The sequence below is a fragment of the Triturus cristatus genome, chromosome 6 (assembly GCF_964204655.1).
Source record: "Triturus cristatus chromosome 6, aTriCri1.1, whole genome shotgun sequence".
NCBI classification, from domain to species: domain Eukaryota; kingdom Metazoa; phylum Chordata; class Amphibia; order Caudata; family Salamandridae; genus Triturus; species Triturus cristatus.
Window position 1 is genome coordinate 1,137,919,465 of NC_140589.1, and position 26,771 is coordinate 1,137,946,235.

General features: G+C 43.1%; 1 protein-coding gene across 2 annotated transcripts in view; it reads left to right on the plus strand.

Moving 5' to 3' along the window:
• The window catches only part of C6H1orf198 (chromosome 6 C1orf198 homolog), a 123,332-nt gene extending 98,506 nt beyond the window's left edge, over window positions 1–24,826 (plus strand). For both annotated transcript variants that reach the window (XM_085612051.1, XM_085612053.1), the window contains exon 4: window positions 18,796–24,826. In XM_085612051.1, coding sequence (XP_085468177.1) covers window positions 18,796–18,852 — 57 coding nt within the window. In that variant the 3' untranslated portion in view covers window positions 18,853–24,826. The remainder of the gene's footprint in view (window positions 1–18,795) is intronic.
• Window positions 24,827–26,771: the final 1,945 nt, after the last annotated feature.

Below are 26,771 nucleotides of genomic sequence, written 5' to 3' on the forward strand. Positions count from 1 at the left end.
TTTAAAGTGTGCATACTGCATTTTTTCATTCCATATAAACTAGCTTCTTATGCTACTGTATCAGCAGCTTCATTTCCCTTAAACACCAAGTATGTTCCTTTAGTATGTGTCTGGCACTTACCCACTGCTACTTGATATGGTATTTTCAATGCAGCAATAAAGTCAGCTAATGTTGGTGTGCTGCTAGTGTCCCATCAGATTTGAATAATCCTCATCATTCCCATCTCTTCAGTCCTGAGTGAACTGTGGAAGCTACATATGCTGAATCTATGAAATTTGTTACTGGCTGATCCTGACAAGCCTGTAGGGCCTTTAGCAATGCTTTCAACTCAGCCACTTGAGCTGAGTCTTGAGATGGCATGGGTAAGAGGTGCAATGTGTGTAAGGTATAATCAGTAGATGTACCAATAGCCTCAACAACAGCTGCACCTTTTGCCTTTCTCCTGGTCTGGCCATGAGGAACCCTCAATAAACAATTGTCGGCCAGCAGACAAGGGATACTCATGTGCCAGGTGACAGTCCTCCTCCAATGTTACACTACAGGCATGATCAGTGGGCTCTAGCGGGTGCATTAGGAAAGTTGCAGGATTGACTGGGTGTACTCTCTCAATGCAGATAGAAGGGTTTGACAGTATTACTTCATAACTTGTCGCTCTTTGAGTAGTCGGTGTACTTTTACTTTTCTACGGCGAATGGAGAGTGCTCAACGTACAGCGTTACTGGGCATCCTGCCGTAATAGTACTACTCATTTCTACAGCAAATGCTGCTGCCGCAAGCGCTCGCAACGAAAGTGACCTTTCATTACTTGATCTAACTGTCCACTAAAATAGGCGACAGGTTTATGACCCATCAGGTATTTTTGATATCATGGAATCCTTTGACAGCAGAGAACAGAAAAAATCTTTGTGTGGTCTGGATTTGCTTGCACTGGGGCTGAAGCAATTGCTTCTTTCGTTGTCTGAAATGCATTTACACTGTCATCAGTCCACTGTATGTCTGTATTATCAGTTTTAGCTTGTTTCATTGCCTATATTAGTGATTTTATGATGGTAGCATAATCAAATACACGCTGGCAAACAAAATTACAAAGACCTAGAATTTGTTGCCTGTTTTTTACTCTCTTGGGCTTAGGTTGATCACGTATACTTTGTATTCTGGACCCTGCTATCCTTTTGCCTTCTGCAGACAACACTTGGCCCAAATACAGAAATTCCTGATGCACAAACTGTAATTTTTTTACATTCTTAAGATCCACCACAAAAAACATTGGCATGTCATTATCACAGATGGGTCTGGCACTGTGGTGTACTCTGCTAATACTATAGCATTAAGTATTACCTGAAGCTTTTTTCACAAGATAAAGTGCAGTGTTACATGGTTATGGACAAAATACAGGACTCCCTGGTCCTTCAGTCATTGTATTTTCCTTCTAATACCTTCTTTTGATTCTTTGGACAGTGGATACTGTTTTACACGGGGCAATTGTACACCTGGCTTCAACTTTATCTTAAATGGTTCTGCAGACAGTATCAGGCCTACCTCGTCTGGAGCTGATGTCCAGAGACAAGGAAGGACCACAGCCTGCACTTCAGTATCATGGGAGGAGGATGGCACAACTGGTAACGTGGTCTCTGCATGGTAAACACACACTAACAAGGGTGCAGTGTGTGTATAAACTATCTCAGTCCTGGTGAGATCGTCTAAAAAGAGTTGTCAGAAATGCCCTGTGGTCTCAGACCTAGCATAAGAAAAATCAGGACTTTCCAAATTCCTTCATTATTATCTGATGCCACCAGGGCACCTCACTTACTTGTTATTTCCATGCACTCAAGGTAAAGGGTGGTCACCTGTCCCAGTTCGTTACAACTAACTTGCCTCCGAAAAATTAGTCTAGTTGGCAATTCCGTCCATCTCGCTAAAAGTATTTCCTCAGTCTTCAGCACCTTAAATACTGCATCTGCTTGTAATTTATAAATAAGGCTCCCAGTTTTCAATTTAAATGGATTTTTGCAGATAAATACAGATGGAAAAATATTTTTTCTTTGTATTTACAAATAGAAACGTAAAAATGCCAGTACAAATGGCTTGTTTAAGTTTGAAGAAGTGTTCTCTTTCTTTAGATGGCTCAGAGTATTAGACATGTGGCCCGAAGGCATTTTGTCGAATTCAGATTAGTTATTGTGTATTCAAACTGTGAGCCAAGGTAGCAATCATGGCATCACCAAACAGCACGAAGTTTGTGACCAATGTTTGCCACTCCTACGATCTGTACTGATTTCAGTCACTGTTGCCAGTTTCCTGAAAGCTTGAATCACACCTCTGATATAATGCATCGTAGTAATCCTTGGCCGCAGAGGTATCCAGATTAAATTACCTTGTTGCCAAATACAAAAGAAAGTTCAACTCATAAGCAGAGCCACTAAGATAATGCAGCAATTTAGGATCAAATTATGTGTCAGAGTTAACTAAATCATGCTGTAATTTAGGCGGCATAAAATAGGGGCTGGCGGAATGTTTCGTTCCGCCAGTGGAATTTTGGGCACTCGTGTTGCTCTTGAACGTGGAGTTCTGGCAAAATTATGCCAGTCTGCCTGCTGTGAATTTTTCTCCTGCGAGTTTCCAGAATATGCTAGCTGGGGAGCGAGATTTGGCATCCCTTAGCACGATTTTCTATATTGGGCGGTCGCCGATGTTTGCGAGCGGTCGGGGTCAGAGATTCCACCATTCAAGTAGATCTGCTGCAGGTCCACCAAGTATGCAAGTTTGAGCCGATCCTGAAAGTGCGCCGGCCGGCTACAGGACCCATGCAGGTCCCGGTGAACAAAGTATCTTTCTTGGTCGCAACAGCGATATGTGTTGTGAGATACGTCGATGTTGATTTTCTCCACGTGATGATGACGATGCGTTGGTTCCATAGACGGATGCCGGAGTCGAGAAGTGTCTAGCGATGCACCAGGTTTCTCCAATCAGTCAAGGAGATGCGTCGACAATAGGCTGTCTGATGCGCAATCCTGGAGAAAAGAGCCGGTTGCTATGCGCCACTTTTTCTCCTGCAGCCAGGTCGATGCACCGGTTTTGCCACACGCAGACAGGAGTTGTGTCGAAGTCCTTGTTGCAAGTATCCGGGCTAATTTCAGTGCGCCAGGCACAGGAGCAGTGGTAGAGACTTTTATATCCCTGAGTGTCCAACAGGAGGCTAGCCAACAAGCCCTTGGAGCACAATTGGAGTTAAGGCAGGGCCCAGCCCTCCTTCAGCAACGTCAGAGAGCAGCAGGGCAACAAGCAAACCTTCTAGATCAGCAGTCCAGTTGAGTCCTATAGGCAGCAAAGCAGTTTTTCTGGCAGAGCTTTAGTTACAAGTCTAGTAGTGTCTGATTTTAGGGGGTCAGAGACCCATGCTTCTACCCAAAAGTGCCTTTGATGTGGGGGTGACTTCAGAGCAGCTCCTTGAAGTACACAGGTCTTCCTTTCAATCCAGCCCGGTCTGCCAGGCTATCTATGGGGGGGGGTAAATCAGCCCTTTGTGTGGGGACAGGGCACTACCTATTCAGTGAAGCGTTAACCCATCCCTTCCATCCTGCCTAAGCAAAGCCATCAGAATGCAAATGTATATAGAGGGGTACTCCGACACATTTATCCTTCCTGTGTTTGCGGCTTTCTGAAGGGAAGGCACAAAGTGTGTTTGTCACCTTCCTCAGAAATGTATTGGAGACAGGCTGCACAGCGCACAGAACACTAAGTGCAGAGAAATGTCCACTTTCTAAAAGTGGCATTTCTAAAACAGTAATGTCAAATCCAACTTCCCCAGTAATGAGGATTCATCATTACCTTTCCAAAAATATCAAACATGAAGTAGTGCCTCCTTTCTAATCAGGAATGATCACTTAAAAGTGTGTAACAAAATTCCTTATGTTAACTGATGTGATGAGTAGGCCTCACAGTACTGAAAAACACAGTTTGTCACAACCAGGCTTGCCAAACATAAAAGTACATGTCCTACCTTTTACTTACAGAGCACCCACCCTGCCCTTGGGGCTACCTGGGACCTCCCTTAGGGTTGACTTATGTTTAGTAAAAGGGAAGTTTAAGGTTTGGCAAGAAGTGTTAAATGCCAGGTCGAAGTGGCAGTGAACTGCACACACAGGTCCTGCAGTGGTAGGCCTAAGACAGGTTTGAAGGCTTACTTGCATGGGAGGTAGATTCAGTGCTGCAGGCCCAATAGTAGCATATAACTTGCAGGCCCTTGGTATATGGTATACCACTTTACAAGGGACTTGAAGGTAAATTAAATATGCCAATCAGGTATACACCAATTATACATTTGTTTAGGGAAGAAGCACATGCACTTAAGAACTGGTCAATAGTGGGAAAGTGCTCAGTGTCCAAAGATTTATCAAAACTTGGAGGCAAAAAGCTAAATGTTTGGGGGAGGACCACCCTAAGAATAACTGATCTAACACCACTCTACTCCTGATCTCCTTGAGGACAACTTGATAATGGCTCTCCGTGCCCTCCGTCCCCAAATCGCATATTGGAAATCGCTCCCTATCACAGTTCTGTCCAAGATGGTGATGCTCCCAAGATTACTTTATTACTTTGCAAACCTACTATCTCCTTCCCCATAAAGTGTTTCGAATGCTGGATGGTGTAGTATCTCGTAAATTAAAAGAACACTGGAACTCTTTTGGATCCCACTGTACACCGTAGGCCTGTGATGTAAGCGTTGGAGGGATGAATTGAAGGCAAGCTTTGAATGTTGAGTTCTGACATACACGTCACGGAACAAAGATGTGTAAAACTACTCTCTGTGTAAGGTGTGGCTGTTGACAAGTACCTGGGCTGCTAGGACACTACAAATGGCGACAAGACCAGGGACACGTAGCTGGGACTCTGAAAGCGATCTTCCAGAGAGTTTGCTGTGGTCCAGCAAACTGATTGTGTGTGCCATGTGTGCCCCAGTCGAAGGGCAGAATCGGCGCTAGCACCGGTGGAGTCTCAGCGCAACTCCAGCCTGTGTAAAAACGCTTGTCGTGGCCAGGAACTGAATGAAATGGGCGTAAATAAAAGGTACTGCGTCATTACGCAAATTAATGCCATACGCTATACCGAGCAAGAACACTAAGGGGCAGATACAACCAGTTTACGAAAGCCACGCACAGCAATTGTTCAGTACAAGTCAAACTGAAATTCATGTGCTATGAAGCCGAGATTAATCAGGTGTTTATAAAGAAACATTTAAGCACAAAAATAATTACGTTATGCGCTTTCATGGACTAGTTTTTTACAAGAGATGTCTACTTACCAAAGTGACTAAAGAGAGTAGATAGTAATTTTAGCACAGCGTGCTGCAGAGCGGCCCCAGAAAGAGAGTCTGGTTGTGCTAGCAGAGTTGTCCCTGAACGAAGCGGCTGGCTGTAAAGCTGCCGGGTAGGGGCTCAGAACAACTCCTTAGACCGCCATCAAATAAAGAGTTCCAATGGACAGCCAGGGCAAGATCCAAGCTCCAAAGGGCCTTAAGGTTGATTCCTAAGCCAGCACGCCACAAGGCGCTAAGAAGCTCTGCCTTATCGAGTTTCACACGAAGCACTTGAGAGACCACTACTGTCCACAAATGTATTTTCAGTTGCCGCTTTCTTAAAACCACCATCAGCATTTGATACCGCCAAATACCACAATGTTGGCCGTAGATGGACTGCCTGGATAGAGACTTTTGAAGATTTCATAGATGCGATAAATAAAAGAATATAAGATTATAAAGTATCTGAGGAACATGGCTGGTGAAGGAAGCCATGAGCAAGATACCACAAAAAGGTGAAGTGACATACAATCCAATCAAAACAGCCTTTAATGTCGAGTATAATCCAGTGAAAAATGTGGATTATCAAGGATACATATTCAGTCAAGCGCGCCAGAGACTAGGTGAAAAAATTGATCAGTTTGTTGAGAGACTGGATGTTCTGGTATAGCACTGTCAATTCAATGAATGTAATGATGAGGCAGCTACCCGCCTGAGAGTAATCAATGGATGTCTTTCAGATTCCTTTCGGAGACGAATGCTGAAGGAAGCTCTGAACTTAGAACAAGTCCTCCAGGCTGTTCACGTTGAAGAGCGTTCTGATTGTCAAGTGACTGATATGGAGGCCGGAGGCACTGAAAGTGCATCAGTAATGAGCTTGAAAAATAAGCGAAAGTACGAACCCAAAGAACACGAGGCGATGTCTCTAAAGAAGAAGAAGAAAATGCGTTACCTATGTGGACTGTCGTTTCCACACGAAGATAAATGTCCCACCATTGGACAGATAGGCATTGTGTGTAGTAAAGTTAACCAGTTTGTGACGAATTGCAAGGCAAAGAGAAATGTAAGTGCGTCACAGCATGAAGACAAAATGGCTGACCGAACAATACCTCGGCAACGTTTGGTAAGCTCCCAGAAGTCAAGCGATCACATCAACTGGGGCAAAACAACACCAAACAAAGTCGATTGTCATCTAAATCATGGACAAAGAGTTCCTCAGTATCAGTTTCAAGTGAAAGTGACAATGACATTTATGCAAGGTGAATGTTTGCTCCAGAAAGGCATGCACATGTGGGACTAGTTGAATGTGAGGAAAAACTCAAAGTGAAGTTAAATCGACATGAAAAAGAACCCAAACATTGTCCAAAGATTACTCCAAAGATAAGAGCGTTCAATACCATTCATAATTGACATAAGTGCATCGATAAATATCATGCCTGAGGAAAACTATCAAGAATGATCTATGTTATCACATCTTACGAAGTCAAGGACTAAAGTATACACATGGGCTGCCCCAATGCCCTTAAAAAGTCAAGGTTAGTTTGTAGCCACGATGAAACAGAAGAGCACTGTGGTACAAGAACCCATTTGTGTACTTCATGGAACAGCTTCAAGTGCCTGTTTACGGAGTTTCAATACAGCTGCTGATATGGGACTGATATCAGTGAACTACAATGTGAATGCTCATCATGAAAGTGTAAGTCAATGTTCGAAGCATGTGAGATGTAGATCACATGCTATGCATAGATCGCCATCTAGTGTTGGGTCGGGATGTTTGCCTTTTGTTTCTGTTAGAAGAATTCCTTCCAGTCACAAGGTAGATGAATCCTCCTTTCGGTGATCGTGGCCATGGGCATCGACTCCATCCTTAGATTGTTTTTTTCCGCCATCGGGTTCGGATGTGTATTGCTACGCTCCGGTTCGGCACCCTTTTCAGACCCCTTCAGGGTGCAATCCACTACCCTCGACGGTTTTGTTATCGATCGCTGTCCCCCATTCGATGCGTATCGTCTCGCCTCTGAAAACCTTTGATGGGAAAACTCGTGGTGGGCCGTCGGGCCTACCCTCGCCGACCGCACTGGCAGTCGATGGAACGGACTCCCCTCAAGTTCTGTCCTGGGTGTTGTGCTAAATTTCTACGCATCGACTTGCACAAAGTGTGCAACCTCTGCTTGTCCCCAGAACACGACAAGAAAGACTGTGACGCGTGTCCATCGTTTCGATAGAAAAAGACACTTCGAGACCTTCGGGCTCGACGCCACGAAATGCAACACCAGAGCGGCTCTGCACTGGACATCTTCGGCGAAGATTCCGACACAGAACATCAAGCCCAAGGAGCCAAGGAAGAAGAACATCATATCTCCGTGTCCGAAGCCGACTCCGACATGAAAGAAGAGGAGCAGGTTACTCCGGGTCAGCATACCGTGAGTAAAGATACCCCTTTGCCCCCTCAAAAACCAAAGACAAAGGCTCCGGTCCCTCCTCTGCCTTCGGGACAAGGTCTGCACCGGCAAAAAGTTTTCGACGCCCCATCCTCGGGCCCGGCTCCGAAACAAAAAGAGAAGCCCTCCGGCTAGAGCCAACCCCACGCTGGCTCCGAATCAACACCTTCAGCGCCGGAACCCAAGTCCAAACATGTGTCGGTCACAATACCACCGTTGCCAAAGATTCCACCTTCGACACCGAAAGGCTCGGAGCCGAAACCTTGGACGCCGAAACCGGCAACTAAGGAGAAAGACACTCCATCTAAAGAACCTTGGCCGATGCCCCGCCTTCGGATCGGAAGCAGAAAAAACTTGTGATCAACTCTGAAATAGGACAGATTCATGACACACTTCCAAAAAAAAGAAGATAAACTTACAGAGGACTACCACATTCCTCTAAAAAGGAAAAGTGTGGTTACTAACCCTTCTGCCTCCTACATTCTACCTCTTTCTCCCACTGATCCCACTTTGCTTATCTCACCATCAAATTCACCACCACTTTCACCTGACCCACAGGATAAAGAGGATGGGGATGAGGATCAGAATAGGCCACAGCACACTAATCCTTGGGATGATTCATACTGACCCAAATATAGACAATGACCCTGATTTGTATCCCTCCAGACCCTCCCCACCTGATGACAACATTGGGTACATTGAGCTCCTTAACAGGGCTGCTCAATATCAAGGAGTAGTGCTCCATAAAGAGCCTTTGGAAGAGGATTTTCTCTTTGAAACGCTTACTTCTTCCCAAAGAGTTACTCATACTTTACCAATGCTCAAAGACATGCTAAAACACAGTGAAGAAGTATTTAAAGACCCTGTAAGGGCTAGAATAATTACACCTAGGGTGGCCAAAAAATATAAACCCGCACCCACCGACCCTGTTTACATTAGAGGCCAGCTGCCCTTAGACTCTCTTGTAGTCTCCAACGCTCGCAAGAGAGCTAACTCACAAACCACAGGTGAGGCTCCTCCTCCTGATGAGTATAAGCTTATTGATGCCTCCGGCAAGAGTGGCTTCACAGGCAGCAAACAATTGGCGCATTGCCAACCCTCAAGCTCTGTTGGCTCGTTATGATAGGGCTCATTACGATGAGTTAGAAAAACTCATACAATATTTACCTGATGAATACAAATCTAAGGCTAATGACCTTATCTAAGAAGGAAAACTTATCACCAATACATCCATTAGGTATGCCTTACACGCAGAAGACACAGCAGCTTGTGCAGTGTACTCTTACGCAGGCATGCTTGGTTGAGAATATCAGTCTTCAATCCAGAGGTGCAAACCTCCATCCTTAACCAACCATTCGACAAGGAGCATCTTGTTGGCCCAGCCGTCGATACCTTGCTGGAAAAGATGAAAAAGGACACTCGGGTCGCAAAGTCCATGGGGGCTTTACATTACCAGCTACTAGGGGTTCCTTTCGCCACTCCTTTTACAGAGGTGGTTCCAAAACCATATCCAACGAAAATCCCTCCTCCTCTTACAAGGGCAACAACCAATCCCCGTCTTCAAGAGGTTATTTCAGAGGAGGTTTTAGACAAAATAATGGTAAGGGAAGAAGCAGAGGTAACTCCACATGCACTTTCCCCACAAACAAACAGTGACTTCCTTCCGCTATCCCCCAATCATTCCACCCCTGTCGGGGGACGTCTCTCTCAATTTCTACCTGTCTGGTATTCAATCACCTCAGACAAGTGGGTACTACAAATTATCCAATATGGTTACTGCCTGGAGCTTACAGACACTCCCCCAAATATACTTCCAACATCACATGCAATGTCACCAGAGTATCTTAACCTTCTAAAGCAAGAGGTTCTCTCTCTCTTGGAAAAACACGCTATAGAACCAGTCCCATCACAATACCAGCGGATCGAGGTATACTCCCTGTACTTTTTAATTCCCAAAATGGACGGCTCTCTCAGACCTATACTAGACCTCAGAAAACTAAATCTGTACATTCAGTCAGAACACTTTCACATGGTAACACTCCAACAGGTGCTCCCACTCCTTCAGCAAGGTGACTTTCTGCCCACTCTGGACTTAAAGGATGCCTACTTCCATATTCCCATTCACCCTGCTCACCGAAAATATCTCAGGTTTGTGGTGGACTGCCAACATTATCAATTCAAAGCTCTCCCATTCTGAGTAACTACAGCACCCAGGGTCTTCACCAAATGCCTGGCAGTAGTCGCAGCTCATCTAAGAAGACAGCACATTCACGTCTTCCCGTACCTAGACGATTGGCTAATAAAAGCCAACTTGCAGCAAAGCTGCCTACGCCACACTTGAAAAACAGTCTAACTGTTTCACCACCTTGGGTTCACTATAAGCCTCACAAGATCTCATCTCCAACCGTCCAACACACATGTATATCTAGGAGCCACAATAAACACTCCGAGAGCTCTAGTGTGTTCCAATCCAGTCAGAATCCCCAACATACAGACTCTAATATCTCAGTTTCAGCCTCAACACTCATTACCAGATCGAGTGTTCATGTAATTGCTAGGAATGATGGCGTCTTGCATTTTAATCGTTCCTTACGCAAGACTCCAAATGCGTCCCTTACAGGAATGCTTTGCACGTTAGTGGAACCAGGCTCAAGGTCCGTTATCAGATCTAGTGTTGGTGGATGACCGCACCCATCACTCTCTGCAGTGGTGGAACATACAAAACCTTTCCAAGGGGCGGCCATTCCTCGACCCGATTCCACAGATAGTGCTAACAGCAGACACATCCCTCACTGGTTGGGGAGCTCATCTTCAGAAACATACCATTTGGGGTATGTGGACTCTGCAACAAAAACAACTTCACATAAACCATTTAGAAGTACAAGCAATTTTTCTAGCATTGAAATTGAAAGCATTTCAACTTCACCTAGTAGGCAAAGCTGTCCTAATTTGTACAGACAACATGACAGCAGTGTACTACATAAAAAAACAGGGGGTCGACGGACTCTCTCCAGCTCTCCCAGCTAGCCCAGAGCATCTGGAGATTGGCCATACCTCACATAATATATCTCCTTGCAGAACACCTTCCAGGAATAAACAACCAAATTGCAGATCTGCTAAGTCGTCAACGACAACAGATCCACGAATGGGAACTCCACCCTCAGGTTCTCCTCCAATTCTTCCAAATATGTTGCTTTCCAGAGATACATCTGTTCGCCACCCACCTAAACGCAAAATGCCCAAACTTTGCATCCAGGTATCCACACCCATTGTCCAAAGGGAATGCACTATGGATTAACTGGTCAGGGATATTTGCTTATGCTTTTCCGCCTCTCCCACTCATTCCCTTAGTGGTTCGGAAGTTCAGACAGCAGTCTCTGACACTAATCCTAGTTGCCCCAACATGGGCCCGTCAACCCTGGTTCACAACCTTGTTGGAGTTATCTGTAGTTCTTCACCAAAAACTGCATCTCACTCCCAATCTTCTCACTCAGAGCCATGGATAAATAAGACATCCAAATCCCAGTCATCTCAACCTTGAGATCTGGCACCTGAAATCTTAGAGTTTGGCTATCTTAATCTTCCACCAGACTGCTTGAATATTATCAAGGAAGCTAGGCGCCCTACCACAAGAGCATGATATGCAGCAAAGTGGAAGCAGTTTGTAATTTACTGTAACAACAATCAAATCAATCCATTTGACGCTTCAATCCAAAACATCATTTGTTATCTATTTAAATATACAGCGTTTCAATTTAACATACACATTCATACACTTACATCTAGCTGCATATCTGCACAACAGACCGCATTTGTCTCTTTTTAGAGTACCTGCTATTAAAGCATTTATGGAAGGACTTAAAAGAATAATTCCCCCCAGACTTCCGCCTGCTCCAGTGTGGAATCTCACATTCGTTCTTACAAGACTCATGGGTCCACCTTTTGAGCCATTGCACAAATGTGATCTACAATTTCTCACTTGAAGATAGCCTTCCTCATAGCACTAACCATACAAGAGCCATTTTTGCAAATACACCAAAACAAAGTGGTTCTTAGGACCAACCCCAAATTTTTACCTAAAGTCATTTCTGCTCTTCATATCAACCAATCTGTTGAGTTGCCTGTGTTCATCCCTCAACCAGATTCGGTGGCAGAACGGGCTCTTCACACATTAGACGTAAAAAGAGCATTACTATACTCCACTGAAAAAACAAAACCTTTCAGGAAAACAAAGCAACTTTTTGTTGCTTTTGCTCCACCACATAGAGGCAATCCAATATCAAAATTGGGTATTGCAAGGTGGATAGTTAAGTGCAATCAAATATGCTACATTAAAGCTAAAGACGCATTAAAAATTCCCCCTAGAGCGCATTCCACTTGCAAACTAGGAGCCTCTATGGCATTTTTAGGAAATATACCCATAGATGACATCTGCAAAGCTGCAACATGGTCTACACCACACACCTTTACAAAACACTATTACAGAGATGTGTTTGCTAGACAACAAGATAGTGTGGGCCAGGCAGTTCTACGTACATACACTATTTCAGACAGCTTCAGGTTAGCCTTCACTTTGGGAAATAACTGCTATTTGTAGTCTATGCCTAGCATGTGATCTACAGCTCACATTCCTCGAACTGAAAATGCTACTTACCACAGTATGCATCTGTTCTTGGCATGTAGAGCTGTAGAATCTCAAGTGCCCACCTGCCTCCCCGGGAACCTATACCTGTTGCAGTACTATCTTAATTAGATACAATATACATGTACATCTCTCTTTACTACTCCTACTAACTCCATCATCACCCTCTACCTACCTTGTGACTGGAAAGACTTCTTCAAATAAAAATAACGTGCAAACATCCGGACCCAACACTAGATGGCGATCTATGCATAGCATGAGATTCTATAGCTCTACATGCCAAGAACAGATGCATACTGTGGTAAGTAGCATTTTCCTTCCTTCAATTATTTCATGGTTACTAAAACTCAAAACAATGAAAGTACGCATACATATAAATGATGATGTTCTTCCTAGTGCTCAAAGGCACAGCCGGATTGTGTTTCACTTGCAAGAAGCTGTTGAAAAGAAACTTAATTTGTTGCTTAAACAAACGCTTTTAACACTCCATTGGCCCAAAACCATGGGTTTCTCCCATTGTAGTAGTGCCTAAAAGAGACCGTGATGGAGCTGAATGCAAATGGGTTGACATGTGTCGGGTCAAACAAGGCAATTCAGTGAGAGAGACATTCCAATCCTGATAACTCAATTGAATGCTGCAAAGTTCTTCTCTTGACTTGACCTAAATATAGAGTATCAACAATCGGAGCTTGAAGAAAAATCCAAATAAGTTATAACCTTTTCTACGTGTGTTGGTCTGTTTCGCTATAAGTAATTAAGTATTGGTGTATCTTCTGCTACAGAACCTTTCCTTGACGTTATTTACTTGTCATACAGCCTGTAGTAAATGCATTTAACTATAGTGATGACATATTGGCTTTTGCAGCCACACAGAAAGAGCATGACTAGGCTGTCATGCAAGTATGATGTTTTCTGAACGAAGCAGACTTAACTCTGAATGCTGACAAATGTGAATTCCACAAAAAAGCTTGGAATTCTTTGCCCATGCCTTTTCTGATGGGGGGTATAAAACCTGATCCAGCGTAAGTGCAAGTGCCGTCTACTGCACATCCCCCACAAAACATTTCTATGTTACAATCATCTCTAGATACACATGTGCTGGCCCCAGGGACTTTGACACCAATGCCAACTCCATAGACGCCGGAGGAGGGGCTCCAGATAGTTTCCTCCAACACCAAATCGACACCAGTCTGACGTCAAGCAAAGTCTCACCCGATACCAACCAAAGCACGATACCAACCGAGGCACGACTCTTACTCCTAAATTACCGCCTCAACCTGGAGAACAGACACATTGCATTCCCTTTTTCGTACAGACTCTGACCATGACTATGACCCAGATGATGAGCTCGCAAAACCCTACCAGGATAATAATTTGTACAATGATTTCCTACAGATTAGTGATCTCAATAAATCCCCAGAAATGGACCTGCTCTCACCAATGGCCTGGCCACAGAGGAATCCACTTCCTGTGCCATAGTTTTGCGTAGGGCAGCTGAATTACTTGATCTCCAGTTCCCCGCCTTGGAGGGTAATACCAATGTTTTAACAGAAGTTCTCCAATTGGGGCAAACATCTTCTGAGTCTCTCCTACCATTTAATGAGGCTCTGACAGATACTTTGTTTACACCATGGGCCAAACCCTGTTTGACCCTCCAGTCCATCAACAGATAGATATCCATGCGTCATTGAACCGCTACAGGCGGCCATTCTTTTCTCTCGAGGCACCTTTCCCCTGACGGTCTAGTGGTGCAAGCCTCCACAAGCAGCTCTAACCTCAACACTTTCCCTACCACTCCCACTAACTGGAAACCAAAGCAAGCAGAGATGTTTGGAAAAAAGATGTTTTCCTGCACCAATCTGGATTGGGAGGGCCCTCGGCACCAGTGTTGCCATTTGCCACCTTAGCTATCTGTGATCTACCGGATTCTCAGGTGATGCCCAGTCCTCCCAGATGGGCATGCCCTTTGATGAGACTCGCCTGTTTGTGGACAAGACTGATTCTGCTCTAGAGCAATTTTAAAGGAGCAGGGCTACCGCACACTCTCTGGGCCTTTCTGCCCCACTGCACCAACCATACCAGTTCAACCACTGCTTTGTAGCTTTGGTGGAGGTGCCCTGAATCACCAGCCTCCACAGGGAGCCCAGAAGTTTCGCTGTCAAGGTGGTGGTGCCCAGCGCCCCAGGTCCTCAGTGTACCCATCCCCCTGCAGCTCCATCTATCAAACCTATATACCTATTCAGCGTGCCCTTACAGGAACACAGCCACCCGGTGGGAAACAGATTTCACTGATTATTACTGGGTTGGCTGGCCACATCAGGCAGGTGGGTCCTACAGATCGTTCACAGGGAGATAAGCCTTAACCTTTCTCTATACCCCGCTGCCCCTCTGCTATCTACCCAGTGACTGAAAAAGGGCTATCTTTCCATTTTGTGTCATGCAGCACAAGCTCTTTTGTCCAAAAGGGCTGTTGAGAGAGTGCCGGAAGTAGGAGGTGATTGTTACTTCCACTACCTTCTGGTGCTCAACAAGGACTGAGGCTGCTGGCCTATATTAGAACTACGCCATCTCAACACCTTCCTCCAAAAGGAAAAGTTCAAGATGCTCCCCCTGGCCCAGGTCTTGTCTGCCCTCGACTCTAGAGACTGGATGATGTCTCTGGACCTGCAAGACATCTAGTTTCATATTACCGCCCTGCTGTTTGCCCATATGCTCTTTCTCCCGTTAGTGGTGGGACAGGAGCATTTCCAGTTCGCTGTATTCCCCTTTGGTTTCACTAGCGACCCTAGGGTGTTCTCAAAAGTGATGGCGGTGGCATCTGCACACCAATGGAGGACAGTGATGCCAGTCTTCCCCTACCTCGATGACTGGCTGTTGAAGGCGGGCTCACCCCAGGCCACTTCTGGGCTACGGCAAGCCTTCTGTCATCTATGGGGTTCACTGTCATTGTGCTGATGTCACACCTGACTCCTTCTCAGATGCTCCCTTTTATCAAAGCCATTCCGGACTCGGTTCGGTTTTGTCTCTTTACCCAGGGAAAGAGAGTCCTGGACATTTGATCCTGATCTTTCAGCCTCTGTCCTTGATTTCAGTGAGGTTGTCTCTGAAGCCACTGGGGCTGATGGCCTCTTGCATCCTGCTGGCAAAGTACTCCTGGTGGCATATGTGGGCTATTCTATAGGACATGAAAGGGCCCAACATCAAAGGGACCTCCCTGACCATGTTGAGATTTTAGAAGAGACTGCAAAAGATCAGCAGTGGTTGTTACTGCACCACAGTTTGGTCAACTGCAGGCATCTTTCCCTTTCCAACCCAGAGCTGACAGTGGTGACCCAAGCATCACTTCTGGGTTGAGGTGCACAGAGAAGTCCTGGCTCCATATGAACCTCCTGGAGCTGATGACCATCTGTTTGGCATCGAAACCTTCCTTCCATCCATCAAGGGGAGGCTAGTACAGGTGCTGACTGACAACACCGCCACCACCTCACAGGGTGGACGGAGTGGGATCACTGACCCTGTCCTTGGAGGCTAGCTCCTCTGAACATTGCTGGACTACCAAGGGATCTTTCTGGTGGTGAACCATCTGGCAGGCTTTTTGAATGCCATGGCAGACTAACTCACACCTTGACCCCTAGCAGATCACGAGTGGCCGTTGCATCCGGAGGTGGTGCGAGTTCTCGTCCGAGCATGGGGAGAACCTTGGCTTGATTTACTTCCCACTGCTGAGAATGTGCCATGTCATCGCTTCTGCACAATGGAGTTTCCAAAGCGTCTCTCGCTCTGAGACATGTTCTTCCTAGAGTGGAATTCAGGACTCCTGTTTGCCTTTCCGCTGATACCACTCCTGCCCCAAGTTTTCAAGTAGATCAGGGCAACTTGGGCCAAGGTTATCCTGTGAATCCAGATTGGGCACACAGATTATGGTATCCAGAACTGCTAGGCTTGAGCATCTGTTGTCCAATCAGGCTTCCCCTCCAGGAGGACCTGCTGTCGCAGCAACAGGGCAGGGTTTCCACCCGGGTCTTCGCAGTGTCCACTTTCATGCTTGGAGATTGAGTATCGGCAGCGGAACACCTTCGAACTTCCTCCGGATGTTGTTGATGTCCTATTGACAGCGAGGCATTCCTGGTGCAACACACACCAGATTAATTCCCTCCAAGTCAAGTTATCTGACATTCTGTTGTTTGTTTTGTCTCTTGCCTGGCAAGGCTTTGCTTTGGGCACAGTTAAGGGTTATCTATTAGCCCTCTTATGGTTGCCAGATCAATTATGCTTAACTATGCTTAAAGTCACCAGTTGTGATGCGACTTTTGAATTGGTTGCAACATACATTTCCCCTTTCTCACTATGTGATGCTCCAATAGGACCTCAGTCTGGTCTTGACACATCTGCGCACCATTCGAGCCCTTTACAGGATTCCTTTGACGGATCCTTACAATTAAGACTGTGTTCCTTGTCGCCGCCTTCTCAGCACGGCGAGTGAATGAGCTTCAAGTTCTTTGTGTCAATCCACCTTACACTACCTTCTTCCCAGCCAAGCTGGCTCTGTGGACAGAAGCATCATTTTTACCAAAAGTTACGACACCATTCCAAGTCAGTCAAACGATCACCCTGCCAGTATTCTATACTCCACACACCCATCGAAGGAGGAGGAAAGGATCTATCGCTTGGATTCCAAAAGAGCACTCCGCTTTTACACTTATCGTACCAGGGAACACCAGATGTTCGATCCACACTTTGTGGGGTTCTCTGGAGCAAAAAAAAGGCAGGGAGATGCAAAGAGGACCTTCTCCCTCTGGATCATGATCTGCTACGCACTTGCCAAAAATCATCTTCCGGAAGGACTGCATGCCCATTGTACCAGGGCCAAAGCAATTACTGCTGCTTTAGCACATAGAGTCCCTGTCCTAGACATCTGCCTGTTGGCTACGTGGGCTTCCCTCCATACGTTCAAGAAGCATTAGTGCCTGGACAGTTTGGTTCACCAAGAGGGACATTTTGCCAGCTTGTTCCTGCATGACTTTCTGGTTTGATTGCATCCATACACCGCCTCCAGATAGGTACTGTGTTTGTATCTTTTCAAAAGGTGACAAATCAACGACTATAAGTCCTTATCAGATGAACAAGTTACCCTCTGTAACATTCTTTGTAGGAAAGACTATCTGCAGATTTCCAAACGACCCCCCCCCCCCTCCCCATTCTGTGTTTGGACTGTAGGCGTTATGAAGATCCTAAGTCTCGGAATTTGCACACTGGTCACACTCAATTTGCTCTTGGGGCTCTAAGTCTGAGGGCTCAGGGTGGCACTTATGTAGGTCCCGCACGTCCATTCTGGAGTGGAATGGCATTGATACAGTGCAACATGACGCTTCCTGATGGCGCCAAAGTACTGCTGAACATTTTCTGGATCCAGTCTGATGCCTAGGTCAGGGAATCTGTTCTAGTTTGATCCTCTCCTGAAAAGAGTGTTACCAAATGTAAGAAACATATTCTTTCCTTCTGAAGTCCATACTTCTGATAAGCTATTTGTCATCTAGTAAGGTTTGCACCTGCAATTTTGAAATAGTCCTGGTCTTTTTACATTGGTGGAATTCATTGTGATTGCACACAAAATCATGAGTCTCAGACAGCAGCCTCAACTATTTAATCCATTAGTTAATAGTAGTCAAAATTGATGACCTTTCTTTGACTCGATGAAATAAAGAGCACCAGTTGGGTAAATAGATCTAAAACCCACAGGTCTGTTTGGGAAAATGGGAATACGTGCCGTATGTGAATGCTGCATGACAGTCGCTGCTGCGGGGTGCATAGTGACCAGTGTAGCTAGACACGTGGGGACCATTGCCTTGGGGCAAAGGGTGCATTACACATACTGCGATAGGGTGCATGGCCATTAGTGCTGCAGAGTCTATCATCTTAGTCTACAGTGACAAAAATACCACTTTATGGTGTGCACTTATTCACAAAATGCACATTTTTGGTGCAATCGTAAGGCCTGGTGAATAAAAACATTAAAACTGGACAACTTTCTAGAAAGGAAAAAATAAAGATCGTATAAATGAAGCACTAGATTTGAGATGCTTTTTCTGGTTTGCAATTACGTATTTGCTAATTTCCGCACAGAAAAAAGTCTCCGAATATACAAAACGCCTTCCATCAAATCAGCAGAAATATAATAAAAAGTTTTCATTAAACACTAATTTAGTAAAAAAAAGTTCTAAATTGGTTTACTATCACTGGGTCAATACTGGGAAAAATATTAAGTCTGTATTTTTCAAAGTCTCTGATTTTTACATCTTGGATCTAGCTCCAAAGTGAAGGGTGCAGGGTAACGATAGTTGCGTTGATGCATGTCTTATTTATGAGAATTTTATTTTATTAAAGTTTGCGTCGTCTTCTCTCCTTGCTCTTGTAGATAAATACCAGCAATGTTCTCTTGAAGACAGGATTCGATTTCTTGGACAACTGGTAACACATTCTGGGCACCCTCAGCCGACTTGAAGAAAAGAACATGTTACTTCCTCTATTTGGAGTTGCCGGCATTTGCAATTGTTTTTCATTTGCAAATGTATTTTCCCAAATGTCTTTTTCCTCTTTATGATAATTTTTAATTGTATAACTGTTTTCTATTTTGTATAATCCAGTGATGTATCAGTCGCAATTTTATGAATATTCTATTTAACTGTTGGGTATAGTTTTTTCCCTTTATAATTCCATATACGTTTTGCCAGTTACAGAAAACTGCCATTTTAATTTATAAAATTTAAATTAACTGTCATCCTGCCACTTGCATTGATAATTAACCATTTTTGTTAAAATGTTTTGTTAAACAATATTTGGGTTGTTAAAATTGGCTTGGCCTTCAGCTTGAGGCATAGCTGTGTAGTGTGCTAGAGGAACTCCCTTTTGTTACTGGCTTTTACTGTAACCTGAGCGTTTCTATAACCGCTCGCTCCTTGTTGATCTGAAACCCTCCTTCATATGGCCAGCAGCCCTTTCACATCAAATATTGCACATTTGACAGTTTACATAATTGTTTTGATGTTTAAAAGCTCAGTCTAGGCCCATTTTGTGAATTGGATTCTCACCCACACTCTTACCCCAGCTTTATGGCTATCTACAGCACTTTTCCTGCCGGTGCTGGCACGCTACTTGGAGGGTGTCCGCATCCGTGAAGATAGAGCAGCCAATCCCACTGATTCTAGGCCGATGGGCTCTTTTGTATGCTCAGGAGAATTATTTATAGGTTTGGAATGAGGGGTAAGTTTAGTGCCATATTCATGATTATTTTTGAATCAGCCTGCTTGGAAGACTTATAATGCAGCCCTCATCTCTTGTATATATTCCACAAGAATTTCGCCATACTCATAGGATTTATATCCAACGCTTTTTTTTTATTCAAATGTTAAAAAAGTTAGCAACACTAGCAGCTTATTGACCTGTTTTGTCTAATAACACTTGCAGACTTGCTTATGGTTGGGTTTCCATACCTGATACCGTGCTCTGCTCCACAGGAGTTTGGTGGCAATAAGTGGAAAACAAAGTGTGTGTGTGTATTGACTAGTATCCCAAATTACAAATGCAGTTAGGTAAGCAACTTTCTAATCTTATCTAATAATTTAACAATTTACGCAAACGTAAGATAAAATTACGCAACATAAGATACGCCTTCAGATTTTAAACTGTAGGGTTCCAACATTGGCTACATAATGATTATGTGTTGAGTTGTCTTAACTTTAACTCTCTTGGATGAAGCCTTTGAGTGTAGATACCTGTGAACTAGATCAAGCTATAATCAGAGTTATGATGCTATTTAAAATGTGGGGTAGTAAGATATTTATTATAATATTTTTGAGGGCCCAAATGTACTCCATAAATATGCAGAGTTGTCTAATAGTGCCTCCTACTTGTAACCGACCACATATATAAGATAAATAATATATCATGCAAGATGCACACTTTTACAATTCAGACATGATTTAACCATACGCATTTTACCATTAGGGTCCATAAGCAAGTCTCACTTATTAAAAGCCAGTTCATATAGGCTACAGTCACTATATTTATGACACCAATAAGTATATAACCAAGTAAGATTATCCCTTTTAGAAGGCCTACAAACACTTCTCATTGGCTTATTTCAAAGGTTTTCAGTTCTGTAAAAAGACATGCTGAGATAAGGAGATGTTTTATTTTTAAATTCTGAATCCACCAATTAAAGCCAGTAATTGTGATCCGCCTCAGTTTGGGACTCTGCCAAAAACGTGTAAGTAAACGCATCTTTGATTCACTGTTACCAGTTTGAACATTAGTTATGCTTTCACTGGACATTAGTAGTGTAAATCTGCCTTTAGAATTGGCCTCTTTTCTAGCTTGTTGTAATACCTCATTTGAATAACCTCTATCTTTCAATCTGATATTCATCTGTCTTAGTGCAATTAAGTTTAGTACGTATGAATTCTTCAAATTAAATAGCATTAAGAGTATACCCGATATGGCAACTATCAACCGCTTAAGGCAGAATCGGAAGTTCGAAGGACATGTCAAGAATTTCATCCTTTACAGATGCACATAAATCCAGCACATGATTCTTTCCATAGCACTCATCTTGGTGAACTGAAGGATCTAGGATTGATTAAGTGTTTGATTGTATTGAACTAGTGAGTGTTTTGAGCACTCCAACAATAAACAGATCGCCTACACACCAGATTCAGCTTTGGACATTAACACATCTGTCCAAATGAGGACCCCAGGGAAGTGTTTTTTCAAAGTAGCCCCTCATTAAATTGGAATACAGACCGACAAACAATGGTGACCGTTTTTTGTAAACAGTATTCACCTTCAAAGAGAACATAATTATTTTCCATGCTGTATCGTGCCACTTCTGTTTTAATTTAATATGTGACAAATAAGATTCTCATCGATCAGAGAGAGAGAGAGTATTTTGTGGTTTAAATTCCATCAGAACGTCTAAAGGAAGTGTGCAGCAAACACGTACCTAAGCAACAAAAAGGCAATTGCGTTCAGTGAGAAGGCCTCCTAACATAAGGATTATATCACCCGTGTCCTTTTTTGAAAGTTTGTAACCAGTTCACACTGGGTTGTTCCAAATAGTAACATTTGCCACTTGAAGTTTTATTGCTTTTCCATATTTAAAGAGTACAGTCTTAATGCCTTTCGTATTGTTTTAAGCGCAAATTGACCATGCTAAGTTTCTGCTCAGAATGCAACCTGTGTAAACTTTATTGCCTCCTTCCTGAAATCAAAAATGGACCACTTAAAGGAAAATAAAAAAAAAATACCTAAACCAAATCCTTTCATCTTTTAGGCTGTGTTCTTGGCCACTTAATAGCAATTTGTAGAAGTGTTCTGATTTGTTGTACCATTCCCCATTGGTTCCATTTACTACAGACCCTTAATGTACGGCCATCAACAAACCACAACTTTTTTTCTTTTGTGGAGGAAGTTCTGTGCCTAAAAATTCTGGTATTCGTGTCATCCCTCAGACTTCCAGGGCAATACATGTTTAACATAATGATGTTCACATGGCCAAATAGGAGCAATCTCACACTTTCTGTTGCCAAGCCATTAAAATGGAGTAGAATTATCAATGCACCTGTTGCAGCATCTAGACAAAGTCCCGCCTTAACTAAATCAGCACTAGCCCTGCTTCTTATGGGAACCGTCCATCTCAAACTGCTAGATGAGGCCCCCTCCAGAAAGAAACATAAGCAACCCCAGACCAGTATAGGCCTTGTAAAGCCTTGTTAGTGAGGTAAAGCTTGGATCCTCTGGCACAGTGAGCAAGGGACCTACGTCTGGGCATACCGTTGTTCACTTTATCAACCACACAAAAGGTGAAGGGAGAAATGCTTACACCAGTCTATAACCGAAAATTGCTGTGGGTAGCTTTCTAACCCATTGGTTTTTCACCCACTGTGCCACTCAAGACAAAGGCCCACCTTATGCAAATCAGTACTGTCAGCTCCTCACAGGAACAGTCCAACTGCTATAATGATGCTAAAAATGTTAGCATTCTTATTCTGTTTTGATGGTTGTGTGAACACGCTAAGAGTTATGTGACTTTCACAATTTGATCACAGCTGTGTGATTACCTGATCCATGTGCCAGCCTTCATTCCTACTTGGTATCTGAGAATACATAGAAATTACCTCTGAGCATAATTTTCCAAGTAACATAACTTTTTGCGAATAAATTGTGGAAAGCAGAGCTTGGAAAAGAAACCTATAACAGCCACCACTTTGGCACCAGCATACAGATCTATTTAAAGGGCATTGTAGTTATAGATATGTCTATATGAGGAGTGTCAGTCGACTTATTAAGCAAATAATTTTTTATTTTAAACTAAGCAACTTTTGAGTCTTTAACATGGCACTAGTACCCCCTACACGTCTGTACTACTTGAAGCATGTAGGAAAGCTTACTTTTATTTTCCTTCCTGTACAGCGACCGTGTAATACATAGATCGCCTCTACTACACTGAAATGCTGTAACCAAATGTTTTGGATCAACCTTTCCTTTGCCAACTAAAGGGCTCCTCATGAACAGATCGGCAAAAAAGTATCTTAATGCTGCTGAACCTCGCCTCCCCTGGAACCGGTACAACAGATGATAAATTCTAAACAAGGTTCTAATGGCAAGCCAATTTAGTTATCATACTTTTTTTTTTTTTTTTTTTTATTTACCAAGAGTAAGAAAAGGATGTCCACTCCTTGTCCTGAAAGTAGAATCAGACCCATGCCAGAATTTCCAAGTAGCAACATAACATACATTAACATAGAATACATCTCTAAGAAGGTAATTTAAAGAGTTAGCGTGAAAATCTGGCATTACTCTGACCCGGCAGCCTCTGTCGGGCACTCTCGCTATACTTTACAATGTCTTGAGAGGGTATAACAAAATGTTCGGAGAAAATATGGCCATTTGGAAGTTATCAATCGTGCTTCTGCATTCATTATTGTTTGTATGGAGTGTTGTTACAGTTCAGTGGATTTTGGGAGGTGTTTACCTACGCTAAAACACTAAAAGCATAAAAATGACACTTCAGTGTTTAGGAAATATAGCTATAAAAGTTATGTTGGCATAAACTAGTGGCCTTGGTGCTTTAGAAAGTATTAGCATATTTATTGTTGTGTTAAGATGTTACGTTTAAAAAGTAAAGATCATCTGGGATGGTCTGGCAGTGTACGTCTCATATAATAATCTGTTGGGTTAAAGAAAAACGATCTTGCCTCTGTTGTAGTTGGTGGATGTGATATGTTTCTTTCTTGTTTCTGATCTCTTGTTTCCACACCTCCTTGATTCTTTTTTCCGCCATCTTCGCTGCCACACAATCAGCAGGGGTTTTTGTAACCGATGATTCACAAGGGACCAGGAAAGAAATTCAGCAAAGATACATATTTGATTTCTCTTGCAAAAATCCTTTAACACACACCTCCCGGACCTTCTATAAGGACGCATTTTAAGCATGGTCCTGGTTTTCATTCATTACAGTATATCCATTCCCAGTGTACACTCAATCTCTGAATTCCGGACACAGTGTGCACATATTGGGCCTGCACCGTGTTCAATAAAGTACTTAATCACACTATGTTAATGCTTGCTGAATTTACTTCCACCTTGTGTGGCGGATCCTTCGAAAATAGCATCCTCTCCTGCAGCGACTTGAGTCATCTTCTATAATAATCCAAGTATTTAAAGTTTAGAGAAAAAGCAGTTTAACCATACGTTGCAACGACTTTTCCAAGTTCACTGTAACCGGACTACCCCTCAAAATCTTTGCAGATAAGTGTTACTCTTACCAAAACATATTATTATGCAACTCTGATACTAATACTTTTTTTGTGAAAAAGGAACTTGTTTAGGGGTTTGTTCAGGTGATTAATAGGGATGATGTGTTAGCAAAATGGTATTGCTTGTACAGGTCTGATTACTTGTCACAACCTGTATTATATCCTTCGTAAAACTGCTCAAGACCTTACATGAGGCTTCCCTATTCAATAATAGTGAACTGTTACAGATGGTGGTGGTGAGAATCTTCTGGAAATGTAACCAAGCTTTAACCCATTTTGCTGCCTCATTTATAATGTTGGTGTTTCCCACCCAAGATATCACATTTAACCTGCCATGTTTGTCTCGGTTTCACCTATGCCTTCTTCATACTTGTGATTTTGGTTCTGTACTGTCCCAACAGATCTTTGTTGGATGCTGTGGTAGAACATGATAACATGTTAGCCAGCCATCCGCAAATGTATCCTGCCTGTGTCTGTTAATTGTGGAGACAAACTGCTATGCAGATGCTGGGACTTCTCCCTTATCTGTTTTTGAACTAAATATGTTGACATTTTTTACTGAGTTGTGCTGTATTTGATGGTATTTTGTACTAAACAAACTAGCTTTTATTAAAGTCGGGTTTAAACTGAAAATTGGGCTGTGCTTTTCATTAAATTTAAAAAAATGTACAACAATGTTATCGTTTATGGGACCTGCTTTCACGTTTTATTTTCACACAAGTGGGGATGTGTGTCTTTCTAAACCATTTCTAATCTTTGAAAAACGGGGCTGCTTAATAATCTTCAAACATCTGGAGTGTCTGGCAGGGGACCACAAGGGGTGAATCATGATTTTGAAGCTATCCACAAAAAATACATTTACTCACAGTGGACATGAATGTTGCTCATTTCCGCATCCGGTGGTCATCACCTCCTAGACCTACATAGGACATTCATGGTCGACAATTTCTAGGTTCTCGTTCTCTCTCTCTCTCTCTCTCTCTCTCTCTCTCTCTCGTCTTTCATTGTTGTCACAGGATGATCTCAGAAAACGTCTGTCCTATAAATAGAACGTGTACTTTTGAGGCATTTTTATTTGAATATTTTTGGGGCTGTTTTTTTTTTCTTTCCAATTTCACATTGCTGTTCTCTACAACCTGGCTGGGTTTTTTTAGTGCATTTCCATGTTTATGTATGTAAATGGCCTCGTAACAACTTTAAATGTTTCACCAGCCCCATGTATTGAAAAGCATTGACATAGCCATTAGGTCTGGCTTTTGCTGCCAGTTTTGTCGATGCTTGTTTTGTCATGGTTTTTGCAAAACGTTATAGATGGGGAAGCTGCCAAACCCCAGTAAGTCTTAAAAAAATGTCTAAAATCAAAAATATTTTTGGGGACTAACAAGCATACATTGCTATAGTAAAGCAAACTACTTTTTGTGTGGGTGTACTCCTTATGAAAGGAAAGAATGCCATCAATCACAGAGAAGCTAGCAAGTGTCTGAGGTGGGCTGACCCATTGTCCCAAGAGGTATGCAGCAGTGGGCGGAAGAAAAATGTGGATGACACAGTAACAGAATATTGCCCTAAAAAGAAGCGCACCTTGGTGCCAGTGCTGGTAGGACATTCTCTCATTTTGTTTATTTGTTTACATTTCCTGTTTTTTTTCTTTTTATACTTGTAATTCCTGTTTTATATGCTAGCAATTTCTTTTTAAAAAAAAAAACATTCCACAAAGGCCAGTCCTGTGGGCTTTGCCTTTGGTTGAAATACAGAATATATTGTTAAATTGCTACTCTATCTGCCTCGCAGTCATGGTGGCATGAAATGATTCCACACAATGTTTCTGCTTTGGGAATGATGCAAACAAATATAAACGTTGTTTAGCTTGTACTTCCAAAATAAAAACCGGCATTGGCAGTCATAAGGTTTCACCTTTGTGACCAATTCGGCTTTGCCAGTGGTTTCTAGCGACACTGCACGCCATCGTGGAAGCTATGCTGATTGGCTACAATAAAACAAAAAAATCTTTGATCAGTCACGTGCTAAATTTTGTAGACCCGCTCACAACACACACTCGTGACTACAAAATGGTGCGAATGCTTTTTTTTTTTTTTAAGTTACCAATCCTAGTTGGATCAGTAAGTAAAAACTAACCATGGAGAAGTGTTTTTTATTTTATTGTATTTTTAACTGGATAATATGAGTGGTAGGTACGGAGGAAGGAGCGACATGGGTGAAGGAACGGGGTTCAAGCGCAACAAAGGAAGGGCAGGGGGACACAAACTCTGGGGCGGATGAAAGGCAGAGAAGCACATGGACGAGCGCAATGGGTGTGAGGAGATTCGCACTGGGCAGGCAGCAGCACAAGAGGGAAGAGAAGTACACAAGGGAGATGGCTGAAATACATGCACACTCAGTGAGCTTACACAAAAAGAAAAAATAGTTCCCGAACATAGAGCACAGACACCAGGCAAATAAACATGGAAAGAGGAAATGCTCCATAGGACTGACAAATACAAGGATGAGAAGCTGGAACACAAATAAGCAGGCAAATGAGAGTCACAAGGAAAGCCAATCACTGGTAAGCAAACGGGGG